Here is a 20,729-nt window from a genome sequence, read left to right as displayed (position 1 = left end):
GGCTGCCGTCTGCCCTCCGAGAGGCCAGCCCCCCAGCCCTCCTCCAAGGATGGCTGCCGTCTGCCCTCCGAGAGGCCAGCCCCCCAGCCCTCCTCCACACTCCAACCAGAGCACAGGCTGCGGAGTGTTGGTTACTTTTTTTTCCCCCCCGGTGCGAATCATCTCCCCAAATAGAAGGTCAGCTCCTGGGGTCCAGACAGCCCGTTCCTGCCCGCACCGCATGGCTCAGCAAGGGACCTGGCAGGGCTGACGGGGCTAAGAGCTGGGCTTCCCTGGCCTTACATTTGTCCTTCCTCTCCTTCCACTTGGACTGAACACCCCACCCCTGCCCCCTCAAGCTCCTGGACACCAAAGTCAGTCATTGTTGTACCCACATGTGTGTGTGTGTGTCTGTCTGTCTGTCTGTCTCTCCCTAGAGATTGAACCCAAGGGCATTCTACCTCTGAGCTACAGCCCAGCCCTATTTTAAATTTATTTTGAAACAGGATCTCACTAGACTGATGACAGTCTCACTACTTGCTGTGGCTGTCCTCGAACTTGCTGTCCTCCTATCTCAGCCTCCCAAGTACTGGGATTACAGGCGTGCACCACCATGCTGGGCCCCATACTTCTAATTACATCTTCACCCTTCATCCCAGTCCTCTCCACTTTCCCTGGCTGACGGGCTGGCTCCCCAGGACTCTGTAAGCCTCAGTTCCCGAGGGCAGGCACACAGCCACGCTCACTCCTGTAACGCCCTGAACTGGAGCGAGAGGCGGGGGCTCTCCAGACTGCGTAGCACAGGAGCCCGGGGATAGGAGAGGAGGAGAAAAGTCCCTTTCTAGATCTCGATACCCTGGCCAGGCAATGTCCTACCCAGAGTCCTCCCGGGCCCAGGAGGTGGCGAGCTTGGCTGTCCTGCACCCCCACGGCACTCGCAGGAAACTGGCTCTTGGCTGGTGCCCACCAGGCTGAGGTTTCCTGAGGCCTCAGACTCTGCCCTCTGGACACACACCCCAGGCAGCCCAAGGGGCCTCTGCTCCACCCGAGCTGCTGCGAGCTGCGAGAACTGGGGGCCCCTGTGGCCCAAGGGCTGGGAGGTGTGAGTGGCTTCAGCTCTGGGAGGTGTGAGTGGCTTCAGCTCCCAGCAGCTCAGGCACTCTAGTTCTGACTAAAGTCTGACCTAATTCTGCTCATTAATTAAGTAATTAAGTACACCCTGGTTATTAATTAACATGATTACGTTGACTTCTGATTGAACTCTGGCACCCCAAATCCACTTCTGCCACCAAGCTCCCCGCTTACCCCGGGGGGATGAGGAGCAGGCAGGGAAGTCCCCAGGGTGCAGGGCTCGGGGAGGAAGAGGCTGAAACCAGGTGGGGCAGAGCTCCCTGGACAGGGCAGCACAGGCTGACACTCCAGAAAGAGAGCAGGCTGCAGGAGCTCGCCACACCTGACCGTCCCCTTTGCTGGGTCGTCGCACCTGCCACCTGCACCTGCGCTCCGCTCAGCGCTCGGGGCTGAGGGGACTGGGAGCCTGGGCAAAGGCAGGATGGCGACCCACCGCTGGGCTGGCTGCAGCTCTCTCCATCCGCCCCTCAGGACCACATCGGGGCCACACTCAGCCCCTTTGCCCTCGGAACCAGGGGACGGCGTGTAGCCCCCGCGATAGGAAATTCCACCTTAGGGCCGCATGCCCTGTGCTAGTCTCCTGAGTCCTCTAACATGGCGATCTGGGAGAGCCACAGTCCAAGCTGCTGCGCTACTGCCCCCACGCACTGAGGTGGGAATGGCCTTTCCTGACTGGACATCTTGGTGTCAGGAGCGGAGGGCAGGGTAGGTGCCAGCATGGGGGAGGGGAGCGGCCACCCCAAGGGAATACTGAGCCACAGGGGGTATAGGCCAGGCCATCCAGGAAACACCGAGAAGGAGGCCGAGCCTGGTCTCCCGTCCCCCGTCCGCAAGGAAGAATGAGAACAAGGTTGTCTGGGGGCCCAGGTGCATGCCTCCAACATCGTGTGTGTGTGTGTGTGTGTGTGTGTGTGTGTGTGTGTGTGTGTGTGTTACTGGGAATGAAACCCAGGGGCTTTCTACCTCCGGGCTACACTTCCAGACCTATTTTATATTTTATTTGGAAACAGGGTCTCTTAAACCAGCTGAGGCTGGCTTCGAACCTGTGCGATCCTCCTGTCTCAGCCTCCCAAGTGCGGGGATTACAAGTGTCGCCACCACGCCCAGCCCCATTTTATTTCTTATTTGGAAACTGGGTCTCTCTAGGTTGATGAGAGTCTCACTACTTGCTGAGGCTGTCCTCCAACCTAGGATCCTCCTGTCTTGGCCTCCCAAGTACTGGGATCACAGGCGTGCACAGTGGTTAGAAAGCTGGGACTGGATCCCAGAAGGAAAATCAGGCCTGAAAATCTGGAAACCAGCCTCATTTGTGTAAACGTGAGAGTGAGGCTGAGCTGAGGCTGAGGGCGCTGCTGCAGAGAGAGAATGAGATTCGGGACAGGTCCTTGAGGAACATTGGTCATGAGGGTTGGGCAGAGGAAGATGAAAAATGAATTTCAGAAAAATGGGGGGGGATCCAGGAAGAAACAGGGGCCAGCAGCTAAGGGAAAGACGTCTCCCAGAACAGGGGGGGGTCCCCGGTGAAACGTCCACCGAGACGCTGACGAAGACCAGGCGCTGATTCTGACAACCTAGAGGTCACGGACAGATGATGAGGGACTTAAGAGCATGCAGTGGGGACCCAGAGGCAACATTTAGACATAGAGGATTAGAAAATTCAGGCAGGGCGTGGCGGCCACGCTCCTCATCCCAGCATTTGGAGGCTGAGACAGGAGGATCGCGGATCGCGGACAGCCCCAGCTACTACTTAGTGAGGCCCTTTGCAACTCAGTGAGACCGTTTCAAAATAAAGAATAAAAAGCTGGATGTGGTGGTGCATGCTTGTAATCCTAGCATTTGGGAGGCTGAGACAGGAGGATCCAGGTTCGTGGCCAGACTCAGCTACTTAGTGAGACCCTGTTTCAAAATAAAGACTAAAAAATAGGGCTGGGGATATAGCTCAAAGGTAGAATGCCTCTGGGTTCCATCCCCAGTATCACAAAAAAAAAAAAAGAAAGAAATCCAGTTGGAGTCAGGCATGGTGGCTCACGCCTGTAATCCCAGTACTTGAGAAGCTGAGACAGAAGGACCCCAGGTTCGAGGATAGCCTCAGCAAGTAATGAGACTCTCGTCAACCTAGCAAGACCCTGTTTCAAAATAAAAAATAAAATAGGGCTGGGAGTGTAGCTTGGAGGTATAATGCCCCCGAGTTCAATCCCCAGTAACACACACACACACACACACACACACACACACACACACACACATTCAGTTGGGGAAGTTACGCAGCCTGTGTCACTACGCAGGGACAGATGAAGAGGCAGAGAAGCTTGTGTTCAACACTAGAGACTAGTGGGCCTTAGGGAAGGATCGTGCAGAGGGAGGAAGGGACCTAAGAACCTGGCGAGGTAGAATGGGAGGCCTCTTGCTCCTCTATGCCACCAAGGCCAAACAGATCCTGTTCTCCAGCGTGCCTGGAAGAGGAGACTGGAGGTGCTGTCGTGAGTCCATGTTTTAGAGCCTGTGAAGGCCGTGAGCCGCCCGCTCCAGCCGGAATGCTTAGGGTGGGGCAAAACTCACCTCCAAGCTCCAGCATCCAATACGTGTATTCAACAAATGTCTATCGGACACCCCAGAGGCACATGAGGTTCATAATGAATCAAACTGAACTTTTTGCATGTGTGCAGTATTGGGGATTAAACCCAGAGGTATTATACTTCAAGCTACACCCCCAACCCTATTTTTTTTTCTTTTTTTTTTTTGCGGTACTGGGGATGGAACCCAGGGGCATTGTATCTCCAAGCTACACCCCCAGCCCTATTTTTTAGTCTTTTTTTTCTACCTCCGGGCTATACTCTCAGACCTTTTTTTTTTTTTTTGGAAACAGGGTCTCACTAAGTTGCTGGAAGCCTCACTGAGTAGCTGAGGCTGGCTTCGAACCCGTGCGATCCTCCTGTCTCAGCCTCCCAAGCGCGGGGATTACAAGCGTGCGCCACCACGCCCGGCTTGAAGCTAAACTCTTATAATCTGTTCTCTCGTACACCTAGTGTCTTTGCCGGTAAGACTTCCTCCAGTGACCTCCACCAAGCCTGTCAAGAGTCCCCTCTCTGCGCTGGCTCACGCAACTGACAAATCCAGTGTGTTCAGCCCCAGCTCTCAGTCAAGCTACACCTTCTCCCTCCTATCCTGGCTCACCAGAGTCGCATTCCTGACATGGCTGACTAATCAGTTTCCCGGCCCTCTGTTCCTTCCTACCAACAGCTGCCAGGTGCCTTTTCCCAAAGCCCTCCGTGATTACCCACCCAGTGCCCAAAGAATAAAGCGCCCCCTCAGTCCAGCACTCGAGGCCCAGCACACGGGCGCCCCAGCCTCGCCTTCCAAATTGCTTCCTGCTGCCCCAATCCCACCTGCGCACCCTCATCCAGGGCAGAACGGTGGCACCTTTCCCGGACCTCCCCGCCGCCCTGTCCGTCTCACTCCAGACGGGGCTCATCCTGTCTCCTCTTCCTGCCGTCTTTCCCCGTCTGAATCCTCCTCTGTTCAAGGTCCAGCTCCACGGTCCCTCATCTTCCTGATCCGCTCAGCTCAAGGTCAGCTGCCCTCCCTCCCGCACCTCCCCTACCGCACAAAGCGTCTTATCTGCACGGCTTCAAGGAGGAAAAGGCCTACCCTCCCTACTGGACGAAAGTCCCCCAAGAACAAAACGCACCTCTTCATTCCCCTAGTACCATACCTAAAACGCAGTCCCAACAAAATAAATAGGAGACAAGTTCATGAGATGGTGAAACACAGCAAGGTGTGTGAACGGAGGCTTTGCACACCCAAGCAACACTTACATGTAATGTCTGCGCCACAGAGGCCTGGCTTTGAACGGAGGCTTTGCACACCCAAGCAACACTTACATGTAATGTCTGTGCCACAGAGGCCTGGCTTTGGCTCTGAGGTGGAAAGTGGTCAGGAGAGGGAGGGAAGCTTGGGTGTTCCATCCCTGCAACCCACAGCGCAGAGCCCACCCACCCACTTCCCCAGCGTGACAGTGATCTGGACAGGACACATGCCTACCCCTGACTCGCCCCTCAGGCTGAGCGGAGGCAGAGGCATCTTCTTCCTCCTCTGCCCACAGGGGTGCAGCTCCTTTCCAGCCCACACACCCGAGTGAGTGTTAAATACCCACTGGGATGCACCGGCTCATCTGGACCTTCCTCCAGGAAGAAGTACACAAGAGCACTGGCCACGCTCTGGCCTGCCCTCAACTGAGACACCAGGACATGGACCAAGCAGCATCTCCCAAGCTTGGCTCCCCAGGCCGCCGCGGGTGTGCTAGAGCGTCCTATCAGGGGAGGGGAGCTAACCAGCAGCATACCCTGGACCAGAACCCCAGACTCCATGTGGTCAGCAGGGGCGAGATGCTCCCTAAGGGCTCTCCCAGCTGGGACAGGCGAGGAGCCGGGCCATGACTGGGGGCTGCTCTCTTCCAGAGACCCCTGGCTTGCTCCCCTCTATCAGCAGCCTCCCCACGGTGGATGGTAGCAGCTGGGCTACCTGCTGAGGAGACACGAAGGAGACCTGCTTTGGGAGGGACTCCTGCCAGCCACCCTGCACCCTTGACCTAAAGATGGGCCCCCCAGCATGCACCGAGCACAGGGGAGCACAGGGCCACGCTGCGTTCCCTAGCATGGGGCGACGGGAGGGGCCAAAGCAGAGTGTAGGCTTGCAAACCAGGACTGCGCTCTGCATGGAGGAGGACGAAGGACAGATGGACACAGCACCCCCAGGCCCCAATCTCTGTGTCCAGCAACAGAAGGGACAACACGAAGTCCAAGTGCCCGGCATCAGCCTTCAGCAAGCAGCACCGATGGTTAAACCCAAGGAACGGGCTCCGCGCGCCACCTCCTCACGGCGCTCGCTCTCTAGGGGGAAACTACCATGGGTGGCCCGAGCCCCAGCCCCCATTCCTACCCACCGCAGCCAGGGCTGTCAGAAAGAGGCAGCCAGGGAGGAAGTCCTTCACCGACCGGCAGGGTGAAGTCGGCTCGGCAAGGTGTGTTGCTGACTCCACAGGACCCTCCATTTCTCTGGGCTTCCTCTCCTTCTCTGGACAGTGAGATGATCAGACCCACTCTAGGGTCATCTACCCTGTCCTTGCACAGGCTTATCCCCAGGCCACGGGGAGGACCCAGGTAGTGACAAAGGTCGGGGCTGGGCCCAGGGCTGCGTTGCTGACAGGGGCTCCGCTGCTCACCCAGCAGTGGTGACTGGTGGACGAAGGGAGGGGGATGCTTGGTCTCCTGGTCGGTGATAGGGAGACAGAGCCAACCCTCCCCCAGTCCAGAGGGACACAGGAGCAAAGTGGCGGGAGAGGACAGGCAGCACTGTGGGGTCCCCACCTCTGAAGCAGGGAAGGAGGGACCTAAAGTATCCATTGCCACCCACCCCAGGGCCAAGCAATATGGCAGGAAAATGCCCCACCCTATGGTGCCCACGACCTTTGACCAGGATGGCACTTTTCTGAGGAAAACTCACCACCAGGAAGGACCGTAAGATGGAGGTACGCTTGGGCCCTCCCAGCGGCACAAGGGGAAGCCATCTTTTAGGTACACTGTGTACACCTGGGCCACCGTGGACAGCCCAGGGCTAGATGCACAGCACAGTGCCCGCCCGGGGAGGAAGCGGAGCAGAAAGGACCTTCCACAGAGGCTCTGCCTCTTGTCCCCATAGAGGAACCCCAGGGACGCCTATGGAACATTCCAGAGGCCAGCCCCCTCCGTGGGAGGAAAGATAAAGGATGTCCCTAAAAGGCTAATAATTCCTGGGACCCCGCTGTGTGGGAGCCGGAGGTGGCAGCTGGGAATGGGCCCAGCAGAGGAGGGGCTGCCAAGGGGAGGGGGTGGCAGTGGCTTGTGGCTCAATATCCAATTACACGTCTGTTTCCATACTTAGCCACCTGACAGCCGCTTGGAATACTCACCACGGCAGCCCCACAGAGCCCAAATTAACTCAAGGGCAGACAAGGGCAGGGCCCGGCAGCGTGTGTGCCGGCCAGGACCCCACCTTGCCTCTCACCCCCAGAGGAAAGGCTCCCACTCCTCTAACTCCTGCTCTCCCCCAGGACTGCCCCTGCGGTCCACTCTCCTCAGGAGACAGAATCTCAAAGACCCAGGCGACTGGAGCCCCAAGGTCTTCCCACGGGAAGACAGGGCTTGAGGGCTGGACCTGGAGACAGAGTGGGAGCCCTGGATTCCTGGGGGAGCCCAGAACACCTCCCCAAAGGATCCCCAAGGGAAAGCTAGCCCCAAGAGCCTTAGGAACCAGAGAGGTGGCAAAACGATCCGGTGTCCCCTCCACAGCCTATAAATAACCTCCACGCTGCAACCCAAGCCACCGCCTCTGCTGCAGCGGCGCTGAGATGTCAAAGGAAAGCCCGGCCGGCACCATGGCCGCTCGAGCCCCCACCCCGCGCAGAGGCTCCCCTCCGAGACGGGTCCCAGTCCTCTCAGGACTCCACATCCAATGCTGTTTCTAGCCCAACCTTCACGCTTAGTCCAACCCTATCCCAGACTAACTCCAGCTCCACCCTACTGTTCACGAAATGACCCCCAACTTTGCCCACGGTGTCCCTCTTCGTCCTTGGACAAGTAGAGCCAGGACTCCAACCAGAAACGCAGCCTCTGTCCTACACCCACGGCGGAGGGTCATCTGCCTGACCTCCAGCCCGAAACCCTACTATTCTTCCCGTCCCCAGGCTCCTCCAGCTTTGACTTTTAGGGGCCTCTTTCCCAGCGTCTGCCAGCCAGATCCTCCTCTGACCCTGACCCCGGCCTCAGGCCTGTCTACCGCCCTCCACCTCCTCGGCCCCCGAAGCCCTCTCCCTGGTCCCAGCTCTAGCCAATACTTTGCTCTTTCTCCATAGCTCAGACCCCAAGGAGAAGGAAAGGGTAACAGCAGTGACACCGGAAGACGCAGGCTTTGCCGCCAGCCCCAAGCCCCCACCACAGCGACCAGAGGGCCTCAGGGAGGCGTGGGGGCACGCGGGCGCCAGCGCAGGAGCGTACCTGCTTGTCCCGAGAGCAGGAGCGAGGCCAGGAAGCAGCAGAGCAGGAGCAGCGCCCTCATGGTGACTGCCAAGAGCGCCCAGCTGCTCCGCACCTCTATTTATACAGCGAGCGGAGCAGGGCGGGCAGTGGCAGGGGGGTCACACAGTCACTAGGGCAACTGGGCAGACTGATGGGGAGGAAGCCCTGGGTCTGCACTCTCTCCCCACCCCCGGGATCACATGACGCGGGTGCAGGGCAGGGGTAAGGGACATGAAGTAACGCGCCCCTTGGGCCGAGGCCCAGGAGGTAGAAAGGGGGTCTTTCCAGAGCTTGAGCCAACTTCACCCAAAGGCTGCGGCTGCTTGAGGGCCTGTGCGAGCCTCCAACCCAAGGAAGAAGCCTGGGGCGAATCAAGACAGGTCCTGTTTGACAGCCGCTGAGACTCGTTTAAGCAAATGGCCAGCTAAGGAAAACCTGCGACATCTGACCCCCCGAGGTCCACAGCTGGGAGCTTAAGCTTCCTGGGCCTCTGCAGGGAGACTGCTGCGCAGAGGGGGAGGGACTAGAGAGACGTGAGGGGAGGACAGACCCGCTCCCAGTGGCCAGGGCTCCAGGACAGTCAGTCACCTCTGTAGAGTGCTACTTGATGTCACCTTCCTATAGCGTGCGATGGCCCTGACAGCCAGGTGTGTGACGCCCAGGGACGCAGACTGGCTTGTCGGCTAGAGGAACCTTGTTACCAAGAGGGAGATCAGCCCTGGAGGAAAGGCATCCGTGAGCACACTAGGGACTTTACTATTTTGATTGGGGTGGAGGTTGAACCCAGGGGCATTCTACCTCTGGTCTACATCCCCAACCCTATTTAATTGTTTTACTTGGAAACAGGGTCTCAGCCCTTGTTTGTTTGTTTGTTTGTTTTATTAGGTACTGGGAATTGAACTCAGGGGCATTCTAACTCCCAACTATACCACCAGTCCTATTTATTTATTTAGTTGATACTGGAGGTTGAACCCAGAGGCAATCTATCTCTGAGCCCTATTTTTTCTTTATTTTCTTTCTTTCTTTCTTTCTTTCTTTCTTTCTTTCTTTCTTTCTTTCTTTCTTACAGTACTGGGGATGGAACACAGGGGCATTCTACCTTTGAGCTACACCCCAACCCTATTTTTTAGTCATTTATTTATTTATTTTGGGCGGGTCTGGGGATGGGACCCAGGGGCATTCGAACCCCAAGCTACACCCCTGCCTATTTTTGTATTATTATTCTTTATTTTGAAACCGGGTCTCACTGAGTTGCAGAGGGCCTCACTAAGTACCTGAGGCTGTCCACAAACCGCGATCCTCCAGTCTCAGCCTCCCGAATGCTGGGATTACAAGGTGCGCCACCACACCCAGCTCTTATTTATTTTTCGAAACAGGGTCTCACTAAGTTGCAGAGGGCCTCGCTAAGTAGCTGAGGCTGGCCACGAACCTGTGATCCTCCTGTCTCGGCCTCCCAAGTGGCACTTCATATTTTAAATGCAACTTTATGAACGCATAATCAAGATGGAACATGTGACGCACACTTCAGAGTGCACGCTGGTAAATTCTCCCATATGTCTGTAGCTGTGCAGCTATCAGCACCATGAAGATAACGAGCAGATTCCTCACCCCAAATGTTCCGGCTCTTCACAGCCCTCCCCGACTCTTCCCAGGCAGCCGCTCTCTGCCTGCTGTCCTCCACACTACTCTGCAGATCTAGATTTTGCTATAAATGGAGTCATACCAGGCTTTTTATCTGCTTCTCCCACTTGGCATAATTATTTTGAAGTTTAGCCATGTCATATTAATAGTTCTTTTTTTATCGTGTTTCTTGTTGTTACTGTTCTTTTCTGCAGTACTGGGAATTGAATCCAGTAGTACCCTGCCACTAAGGTATCCTCAGCCCTAGTTTATTTATTTACTTGTTTATTTATTTGGTCCTGGGGATTGACCCCAGGGGCATTCTACCTCTGAACTACACCACCAGTCCTATTTATTTACTTATTTATTTTTATACAGGAGGTTGAACCCAAAGGCAATCTATCTCTGAGCTATACCTTCAGCTTTATTTTGATTTTGAAGTAAAGTTTTGATAAGTTGCTGTGGCTGGCCATAAACCTGCAATTTCAGCCTCCCAAGTATGGGATTACAGGTATGCTCCGCCACGCCTGGTTTTATTGTCTTTTTGAAACAAGGTCTCACTAAATTGCCCAGGCTGGCCTCAATCCTCCTGTCTCAGCCTCCCAAGTACTTGAATTATGAAACTGCACCATCATGCTCAGCTTTACCTTTTAACTTCTATTTATTTTGAGAGAGAGAGGTACTGGGGATTGAACCCAGGCCATTCTACCTCTGAGTTACATCCCCGGCCCTTTTTATTTTTAATTTATTTACTTATTTTTGCAGGTCTGGAAATGGAACTCAGGGGCATTTGACCTCTTAGCTATACCCTCTGCTCTATTTTTTATTCTTTATTTTGAAATAGGGTCTTACTAAGTTGTGAAGGGCCTCACTAAGTAGTTGAGGCTGTCCACGAACCATGATCCTCCAGTCTCAGCCTCCCAAATGCTGGGGTTACAAGCGTGTGCCACCATACCTGGCTTTATTTTTCTTTTTAATTTTTTTTTTTTTTTGCAATACTGGGGATGGAACCCAGAGGCATTCTACCTCCGAGCTACACCCCCAGCCCTATTTTTATTATTTACTTCGCAACAGGGTCTCACTGAGTTACAAAGGGCCTCACTAAGTAGCTGAGGCCGTCTGTGAACCATGATCCTCCTGTCTCAGCCTCCCAAACGCTGGGATTACAAGCGTGCACCACCATGCCTGGGTATTTTTATTTTTTTGCAGTACTGGGGATGGAACCCAGGGGCATTCTACCTCTGAGCTATATCCCCAGCCCTATTTTTTATTTTGAAACTGGGTCTAACTGAACTGCAAAGGACCTCACTAAGTAGCTGAGGCTGTCCTCGTACCGCAATCCTCCTGACTCAGCCTCCCAAATGCTGAGATTACAACCGTGTGCCACCACGCCCAGCTTATTTTATTATTTTGAAGCAGGGTCTCACTTAATTGCTGAGGGCCTGGCTAAACTGCTGAACTGGCCTCGAACCTGTGATTCTCCTGTCTCAGCCTCCCAGATACAGGGATTTCAGGCATGTGCCACCAGGCCCAACTTTATTTTTTTTTTTTATTTTTTTTTTTTTTTTGGTGGTACTGGGGTTCCTGGAAGCCCGTCTATCTCCGGGCTACACTCCCAGACCTATTTTATTTTTGGAAACAGGGTCTCCTAAGCCAGCGCGGCTGGCTTCAAACCTGCGCGATCCTCCTGTCTCTGCCTCCCAAGTGCAGGGATTACAAGCGTGCGCCACCACGCCCGGCCCCAACTTTATTTTTTATTTTGAGACAGAGTCTGGTTAAGTTGCCAATGTGGGCCTTCACTGATGCAGAATTCAAGCTTGCAATCCTCTTGCAACAGATGAGTCACTGGGATTACAGGTGTGCATCACCATGCCCAGCTCATTTTTACTACTAAAGAGTCCTTCACGGTATGGACACACCACTGTTTGTTATCCATTCCCCTGCTTACGAACATGTGGGTTGTGTCCAAGGTTGGGCTATGACAGACTGAGCCACTGAAGGGCTGGTGGTGTGGTTCAGTGTAGAGTGTTTGCCTAGTACACACAAGGCACTGTATTCTCACAACATTTTGTTGAAAAGATTATCCTTTCTCCACTGAATTATTGTTTTTCCACGTGTGTGTGTGTGTGTGTGTGTGTGTGTGTGTGTGTGTGTGTGTTTTGTGTGACCCTGAGGATTGAATCCAGGGGTATTCTACATTCAGTTGCCGGGCGTGGCAGTGCACTTTTGTAACCCCAGCATTTGGGAGGCTGAGCCTTAAGGATGGTAGGTTCCTGGACAGCCTCAGCTACTTAGTGAGGACCTCTGCAACTTAGTGAGAACTGGTTTCAAAATAAAGAAGGCCGGGCGTGGTGGTGCACGCTTGTAATCCCCACGCTTGGGAGGCGGAGACAGGAGGATCGCGCAGGTTCGAAGCCAGCCACGCTGGCTTAAGAGACTCTGTTTCCAAATAAAAAAGTATAAAAATAGGCCTGGGAGTGTAGCCCGGAGGTAGAAGGGTTTCCAGGAACCCCAGTATCACTAATAAAATGAAAATAAAAAAAGAATAAAAATAGGACTGGGGATGTAGCTCAGAGGTATAATGCCTCTGGGTTCATCCCCAGTACTGCCAAAAAAAAAAAAAAATCAACTGAGTGAGCAGGGCATGGTGGTACATGCTTGTAATCCCAGGACCTGGGAGGCTGAGACAGGAGAATTGCAGGTTCCTCTACCTAAATGTGATGGTAAATTTTGATTAGGCCACTTGATTAGGCCATGGTGCTAGCTGCTTAGTAATAAATCAGTCTAGATATTACTGTGAAAGTATCTTTAACATTTAAAGATCTTACCAGGCATGGTGCCATACTCCTGTAATCCCAGGAGCTGAAAAGCTTTGGAAGGACTATCAAAGTTACCAGGCCAGCCTTAGCAACTGAGTGAGGCCCTCAACAACTTAGTAAGACCCTGAGTTAAAATATAAATTAAGAGCCTGTTGTGGTGGCGCACGCTTGTAATCCCAGCATTCAGGAGGCTGAGACTGGAGGATCGCAGTTTGCAGACAGCCTCAGCTACTTAGTGAGGCTCTCTGCCAACTCAGTGAGACCCGGTTTCAAAATAAAGAATAAAATACAGGGCAGGGGGTATAGCTCAGAGATCGAATGCTCCTGGGTTCCATCCCCAGACCCGCAAAAACTAAATAAATAAGTAAAATATATAAATTAAGAAAGCCGGGCATGGTGGCGCACAGTGATAATCCCCGCATTTGGGAGGCTGAGACAGGATTGCACAGGTTCAAAGCCAGCCTCAGCTACTTAGTGAGGCCCTTTGCAATTCAGTGAGACTCTGTTTCAAAATAAAGATTAAAAAATAGGGCTGGGGGTGTCACTCTGAGGTAGAATGCCCCTGGGTTCCATCCCAGTACTGCAAAAAGGGAAAAAAAAAAAAAAAAAAAAAAAAAAAATATATATATATATATATATATATATATATATATATAAAAGAAAAAGGCCTGGAGGTGTAGCTTTGATATGTAATGCTCCTGGGCTCAATTCAACAACAGTAAACAAGATCTTGAATAAAGCAGAAGACTCTCTACAATGTGAGTGGGCCTTATACAGTTTGTCGAAGGTCTTAAAAGACTGGCCAGATGTGGTGGCGCACACTTATAATCCCAAAACTTGGGAGTTTGAGACAGGAGGATCACAGGTTTGAGCCCCAGACTCAGCAACTGAGTGAGACCCTGTTTCAAAATTTAAAAAAAAAGCCGGGCATGGTGGTGAATGCTTGTGGTCCCAGTATTTGGCAGGCTGACAGGATCGCGGGTTTGAGACTAGCCTCAGCAACCTAGCAAGACCCTGTTTCAAAACAAAATATAAAAAACGCTGGGAGAGTAGCTTGTAGAATGTGTCTGGGTTCAATCCCAGAGACAAGAAGAGAGGGGGGAGGAAGGATAACTCAGTAGAACACCCAGTACCAAAATCTAAAGACTGAGGCTCCCCCAGGAAGAAGTAATTCTGCCTTGAAACTGACTTTAGACTCAGGACCACAATATCAACTCCTGCCAGAACTTCCAACCCGTTGGCTGACATCCCTTGCAAATTTAAGACCTGGCAACTTCCACAAGCTCTCCCCATACATGCACATTCTACTGGCTCTGCTTCTCGGGAGAACCCTAATGCACCAACATAGTCTTCCGAGCGTGTACCTGGCTGGAGGGAGGGTCTCACGGCAGGTGTGGACCAGACAGCCAGAGAGAACAGGAACTGGAAGTTAAGGACACACCTCCCCTGTGCTGTGCTTCCCGGAATGAGAGGCGGGAGGTCAAGGGTGAGGGAGGGAAGCACCTGACCCGACACCACAGGAGAACAGAGTCCTCTGGACTTAAATTCGGCTCAACTCACACCTGGGATTTCCCCCTTCAATCCGGAGCACACCATTGGAGAAGGGCGGGATGACCCTCAGAGGATGCGGCAGAGGACGGGGCGCTGTGGGGAACGGAGAAAGGCATGAGCCTAAGGGCCAAGGCAGGCCCGAGACCCACACCCAGGCAGGGAAAGGCTACGCTGCTGGTGTGCAGATACCTGTTTGGGCCAGGCGTGGTGGTGCACGCTTCCAATCCCAGCATTTGGGAGGCTGAGACCGGAGGATTGCAGTTAGCGGACAGCCTCAGCTACTTAGTGAGGCCCTCTGCAACTCAGTGAGACCCTGTTTCAAAATAAAAAATAGGGCCGGGCGTGGTGGCGCACGCTTGTAATCCCCGCGCTTGGGAGGCTGAGACAGGAGGATCCCACGGGTTCGAAGCCAGTCTCAGCTACTTAGTGAGGCTTTCAGCAACTTAGTGAGACCCTGTTTCCAAATAAAATATAAAAATAAATACTGTGGAGTCTAAGCCGGGCATGGTGGCGCACGCTTGTAATCTCCGCGCTTGGGAGGCAGAGACAGGAGGATCGCGCAGGTTTGAAGCCAGCCGCAGGCACTGGCTTAGGAGACCCTGTTTCCAAATAAAAATGTAAAAATAGGTCTGGGAGTGTAGCCCGGAGGTAGAAGGGCTTCCAGGAACCCCAGTACCACCAAAATAAATAAATAAATAAAATAAATAAATAAATAAATAAATAGGGCAGGGGGTGTAGCTTGGAGGTCAAATGCCCCTGGGTTCCACCCCCAGGCCAACAAAAAAAAAGAGAGAAAAAAGATAAAGAAAAAGAGAGACGCCTGTTTGGGGTATCAAACAGATCCTTGCACAGCCGTGTTCACCGCAACACCATTCACAAGAGCGAAAGGAGGAAACAACCCAAGCCTCCGCGGGAGCAATGGCCATCCAGACATGGAATGTTACTCGGCCACAGAGAGGAATGAGACTCTAGCGTGGTAACACAGATCAAGTAAAACATGCCAGACCCCAGGGGGCCCTGTATGCCTTTGCTAGAGCTACTGTAACAAAATACCACAGTCCAAAGGGCTTAAAGAACAAAAATTTATTGTCAGGAACTGCGGAGGGAGGCGGCAGGCTGAGATCAGGGTGTCAGCAGACCTGGTTTCCCGAGACCTCTGTCCTGGGCTTGCCATGGCACCTTCTCCCTGTGCCGCACAGTCCTCCCTGATCTCTTCTTACAAGGATGCTAGTTTGACTGGATGAAGGTCTCCCCCAATGACCTCCTTTTACCTTAACTGCCTCTTCAAAGGCTCCATCTCTAAGGAAGAGTCACATTACAAGGTTCTAGGGTTAGAGTTCAATATATGAAAGAGGGAGGGGGACACAGACCAGCCATTACAGATAGCTACCGTGTGATTCCACCTATGTGAGGCACCGATAACAGCCAAATTCACGGAGATAGTGGTAATAACTGTACAGCACTGTGAAAGTACTTAATGTCAGAGCTGTACATTCAAATTATCTAAACGGGCCATGTGCGGCGGCGCACGCTTGTAATCCCAGTACTTGGGAGGCTGAGACAGGAGGATCGCAGGTTCAAGACAGCCTCAGCTAGTAGTGAGACTCTCTTCAACCCAGTGAGACCCGCTTCAGAATAAAAATTTAATAATAGGACTGGGGGTGTATCTTGGAGGTACAATGCCCTGTGTTCAATCCCCAGTACCAAAATATATATATATATATTTAAATTGTACATTCTATTGTGTGTGTGGTACTGGGTATTAACTCCAAAGGCAGTCCACCTCTGAGCTACATCCCCAGCCCCATTTTATTCTTTATTTTGAATCAGGGCCTCACCAAGTTGCCAACGCTGGTTGTGAACCTTGATTCTCCTGTCTCAGCCTCCCGCGTACTGGGATTACAAGTATGTGTCATCATGACTGGCTCTATGGTTGTTGTTATTTTTTTTCTTTTTTCTTTTTTTCGCAGGTCTGGGATGGAACCCAGGGGCATTCAACCTACGAGCTATACCCCCTGCCCTATTTTTTTTTAATTTATTTATTTTTGGGTGTGGGGATGGAACCCAGGGGCATTTAACCTCCGAGCTACACCCCCTGCCCTATTTTTTGCTCTTTATTTTGAAACAGGGTCTAAGTTGCAGAGGGCCTCCCTAAGTAGCTGAAGCTGTCTGTGAACTGTCTGTCTCGGCCTCCCGAATGCTGGGATTACAAGCGTGCGCCACCACACCCACCTTTTATTCTTTATTTTGAAACAGGGTCTCACTGAGTTGCAAAGAGCCTCACTAAGCAGCTGAGGCTGTCCGCATACCCCAATCCTCCGGTCTCAGCCTCCCAAATGCTGGGATTACAAATTTGTGCCACCGCCTGGCTCTCTACAGTTTTTCTAATTGAAGGCAAGGGGTTGGGGATGTAGCTCAGTGGGGGAGTATTTGCTAGCATACATGACGACCTGAGTTTAATCCCCAGCACAACAAAACATTGCATAAAATAAAATGGAGCTGGGAATGGTGGCACATGCTTATAATCCCAGTACTTGGGAGGCTGAGACAGGGGGATCACAGGTTCACAGACAGCCTCAGCTACTTGGTAGGCCCTCTGCAACTCAGTGAGACCCTGTTTCAAAATAAAGAATAAAAAAATAGGGCTGGGGATGTAGCTCACCTGTAGAATGCCCCTGAATTCAATCTCCAGTACTACCAAAAAGGGGGGGGGGAGTACCCTGTTTGGAAAATAAGAGATATTACAAAGGAAGACAGAGTGAATTCAAAATGTGGGTACTTGGGAAGCTAATAAAGGAGGATCTCAGGTTCAAGGACAGCCTCGGCAAGTAGTGAGACTCTCATCAACCTAGTGAGGCCGTTTCAAAATAAATATAAAATAGATCTGGGGATGTACTGCAAAGTTAGAATGCCCCGGAGTTCAATCTCCAGTCACACTCTCACACACACACACAACCTTTTGAGTTATAAATTCTCAAACCAAGCACACACAGCCCTAAGACACCACTTCCCAGTCCCAGAATCTCCCCTTCCCCAACTAAGTCTTTGTTTTTGTTTGTGGGTTTTTTTGTTGTTATTGTTACTGGGGTTTGAACTACAGAAGCATTCTACCTCCAAGCCCCAATCCCAGCCCTTTTTCTTATTATTTTGAAACAGGGTCTTGTTAAGTTATTGAGGGTCTAAATTGCCAAGGCTGGCCTCGAATCTGCAATCCCCCTATCTCAGCCTCCAAAATACTGGGATTAAAGGCATGTGCCACTGCACCCAGCTCCCAGATCAGCCCTCTTTTTTCTTCTTCTTCAGTACTAGAGATTGAAGCCAGGGGCATTCTATCTCTGAGCTCCACCCCCAGCCCTATTTTTTTTATCCTGTGTGTGTGTGTGTGTGGTACTGGGGATGGAAGCCAGGGACATTCTACCTCCGAGCCACACCCCTAGCCTTATTTTTTTATTCTTTATTTTGAAACAGGGTCTCACTGAGTTGCAAAGGGCATCACTATGTAGTAGCTGCCGCTGTCTGCAAACCAATACCAATACCATATCCATCCTTCCTTCCTTCCTTCCTTCCTTCCTTTCTTGCAGGTCTGGGGATGCAACCCAGAGGCATTTGATCTCTGAGCTACAACCCCCGTCCAATTTTTTATTCTTTATTTTGAACAGGGTCTCACTGAGTTGCAGAGGGCCTAAGTAGCGGAGGCTGGCCGCGAACCACGATCCTCAGGTCTCAGTCTCCCAAATGCTGGGATTACAAGCGTGCGCCACCACACCCGGCCATATCCTTTATTTTGAAAGAGGGCCTCACTAAGCAGCTGGGGCTGGCCGCGAACCTCATCTCTGCCTCCCAAGACTGGGACAAGTGTGTGCCACCACGCCCGGCTCGGCTCAGCCTTTTCATAGGAGCCCTAAGTCTAAGGGTCCTCATTCCCATTTTCAGAAGCAGCCAATCCCCATGCCCACCTGCTCCTGACCATCTCAGGCTGGCATTCCTCAAGACATTCCTCAGAGAGCAGGGAGGAAGTCTGCCTGAGAACAAGAGATGGGACACAGAATAACCCTGTACAGTGGCCATTTAGGTCCCATTCCCAGTGCCCTGGAACAAGGGTCACTGGCCTCTCCTGGTAGGTTTGAGGTCAACTACAATTCCTCAACTCTGCTTTTTTTTTTTTTTTTTTTTTGCGGTACTGGGGATGGAACCCAGGGACATTCTACCTTCCAGCTACACCCCCAGCCCTATTTTTTTATACTTTATTTTGAAACATGGTCTCACTGAGTTGCAAAGGGCTTCACTAAGTAGCTGAGGCTGTCTGCAAACTGTGATCCTCTGGTCTCAGCCTCACTAATGCTGGGATTACAAGCGTGGCTTGCCTTTTTTTTTTTTTTTTTTTTAAACTGGGATTTTAAACCCAGAGGCACTCTGCCTCCAAGCTGCATCCACAGCCCTATTGTTTTTTGTTGGTTGGTTGGTTGGTTGGTTGGTACTGAGGGTGGAACCCAGAGGCTTTCTACCTCCGGGCTATACTCCCAGACCTATTTTTTAAATTTTATTTGGAAGCAGGGTCTCACCAAGTTGCTGAGAGCCTCACTAAGTAGCTGAGGCTGGCTTCGAACCTGCGCGATCCTGCTGTCTCAGCCTCACAACCATGGGGATTACAAACATGTGCCACCACGCCCGGTTCCTATTACTGACCCTTCTGTTTCAGCCTCCCAGGTACCAGGATTACAGGCCTATACCACCATACCTGGTTCTCAACTCGGCTCTTTGCAAAAGGGGCCACAGACAACAGAAACAAACGGAACGTTTGTGTCCCAATGAAACCATGAAAGCAAGCAGTGGCTAGTTCCGGCTGTGCTGTGACAGCCATTTGATGCCTTTGTAAGGTCCCCAGGTGAAGGACCGCCCACACCTGTGCTTGGCACATTTGGGTTTCCTGTCTGGCGGCCTCAGGTGAAGGAGATGGGCCTGGATGGCAGAGGCAAAACAGTGGCCTGGACAAAGGGATGACAGATTTGTGAGGAGTTCTATGGATCTGATGGCGGCCTTATGCTCCAGGATATGGGGAAGTTTCTAGAAGGGGAAAGAAGTACATATGTCCCTGGAAAACTTTCTCCTCCGGAACGAGAATTGGCCCTGAACTGATGAGTCAACAAGATGGTCACTAATGTTTGTTTGGAAGACACCCTCAGCCAGCTACTTTGTGAGGCCCTCCACAACTTAGTGAGACCCTGTTTCAAAATAAAGAATAAAAGCCGGGTGTGGTGGCATATGCTTGTAATCCCAGCATTCCAGAGGCTGAGACAAGAGGAATGCAGTTCAAGGACAGCCTCAGCTACTTAGTGAGGCCCTCTGCAACTCAGTGAGACCCTGTTTCAAAGAATTAAAAATAAGGCTGTGGGAGTAGCTCGGAGGTAGAATGTCCTGGGCTCCATCCCCAGTACCACACACACACACACACACACACACACACACACACACACACACACAGGTGTGCCAAATGGGAGGTCCTTAGGGCACTGAGAGTATGCTCTCAAAGAGGGACTGTGAGCTGGGCGTGGTGGCTCAGGCCTGTAATCCCAGCACTTGGGAGGCTGAGATGGAGGATCGCCAGCCCAAGACCAGCCTCGGCCACTTAGCACGACTCTCGGCAACCTAGCAAGACCGTTTCAAAACAAAAATCAATAAATAAAGAGCTGGCAATGTAGTTTGGAGATAAAATGCCCCTGGACTCAAACCCCAACACAAGAAAAAGGGGAGCACTACGGAGCCTGCCTGCCTCGCCTGCACACTTGCCCACATGCACTCCCACCATGACGTGCTCCCCTCACCAGACACCAAATCTATGGGCTTCCTGAGCTTGGTCTTGATCCTCCAGAACCAGGAGCCAAAATAAGCCTCTTGGGTGGGAAAGTGGCTCAGCAGGCCATGCATGAGGGCTTGGGTTTGATCCCCAGCACCACAAAAAGAGAAACAAAGTAAACAAACTTTTTAAATAAGTCTTTTGCCAGGCGTGGTGGCGCACACTTGTAATCCCCGCGCTTGGGAGGCTGAGACAGGAGGGTCGCACAGGTTCGAAGCCAGCCTCAGCTACTGAGTGAGGCTCTCAGCAACTTAGTGAGACCCTGTTTCCAATAATATAAAATAGGTCTGGGAGGAGAGCCCAGAGGTAGAAAGCCCTGGGTTCCACCCCAGTACCACAATAAATAAATAGGCCTTTTTACTTCATAAATATCCTAAGTCAGGGGCCGGGATGTAGCTCAGTGAAAGCACCTGCTTTGCAGGTGTGGCACTCTGGGTTTGATCCCTGGTTCCAAAAATTAAAAAAAGACCAAAAAAAAATCCTAAGTCAGGTATTCTGTTACAACGCTACAAAGCTGTCAAACACAAAGAAGCCCTCATCTCTGCTTCCTGAGCTCGGGTCTGAGTGGCTCTGCGCAGCCCTTCCCGGTCCCTGAATGCCTACTTCTGGTAGAGCCGAGTCCTCGCCTCGGCATCCTCCGCGTCGCGTCCCTGCACATGCTGGGTCAGAGTGGAGAGGGAATTGCACAGCCAGTGGTGTCCTTGAGAAAAGCCGCATGGGACA

The 20,729-nt window shown here is 52.2% G+C and overlaps 1 protein-coding gene across 3 annotated transcripts in view; it reads right to left on the bottom strand.

Annotated features, from left to right (window-relative positions):
- The window catches only part of SRL (sarcalumenin), a gene marked incomplete at both ends in the record, with an annotated part of 45,091 nt that extends 36,889 nt beyond the window's left edge, over positions 1-8,202 (bottom strand). For all 3 annotated transcript variants that reach the window (XM_080702579.1, XM_080702580.1, XM_080702581.1), the window contains one exon: positions 8,142-8,202. In XM_080702579.1, coding sequence (XP_080558705.1) covers positions 8,142-8,202 — 61 coding nt within the window. The remainder of the gene's footprint in view (positions 1-8,141) is intronic.
- Positions 8,203-20,729: the final 12,527 nt, after the last annotated feature.

The sequence above is a fragment of the Muscardinus avellanarius genome (assembly GCF_963383645.1).
Source record: "Muscardinus avellanarius genome assembly, chromosome: 10".
NCBI classification, from domain to species: Eukaryota; Metazoa; Chordata; class Mammalia; order Rodentia; family Gliridae; genus Muscardinus; species Muscardinus avellanarius.
This window is presented reverse-complemented; position numbering and strand designations above follow the sequence as displayed.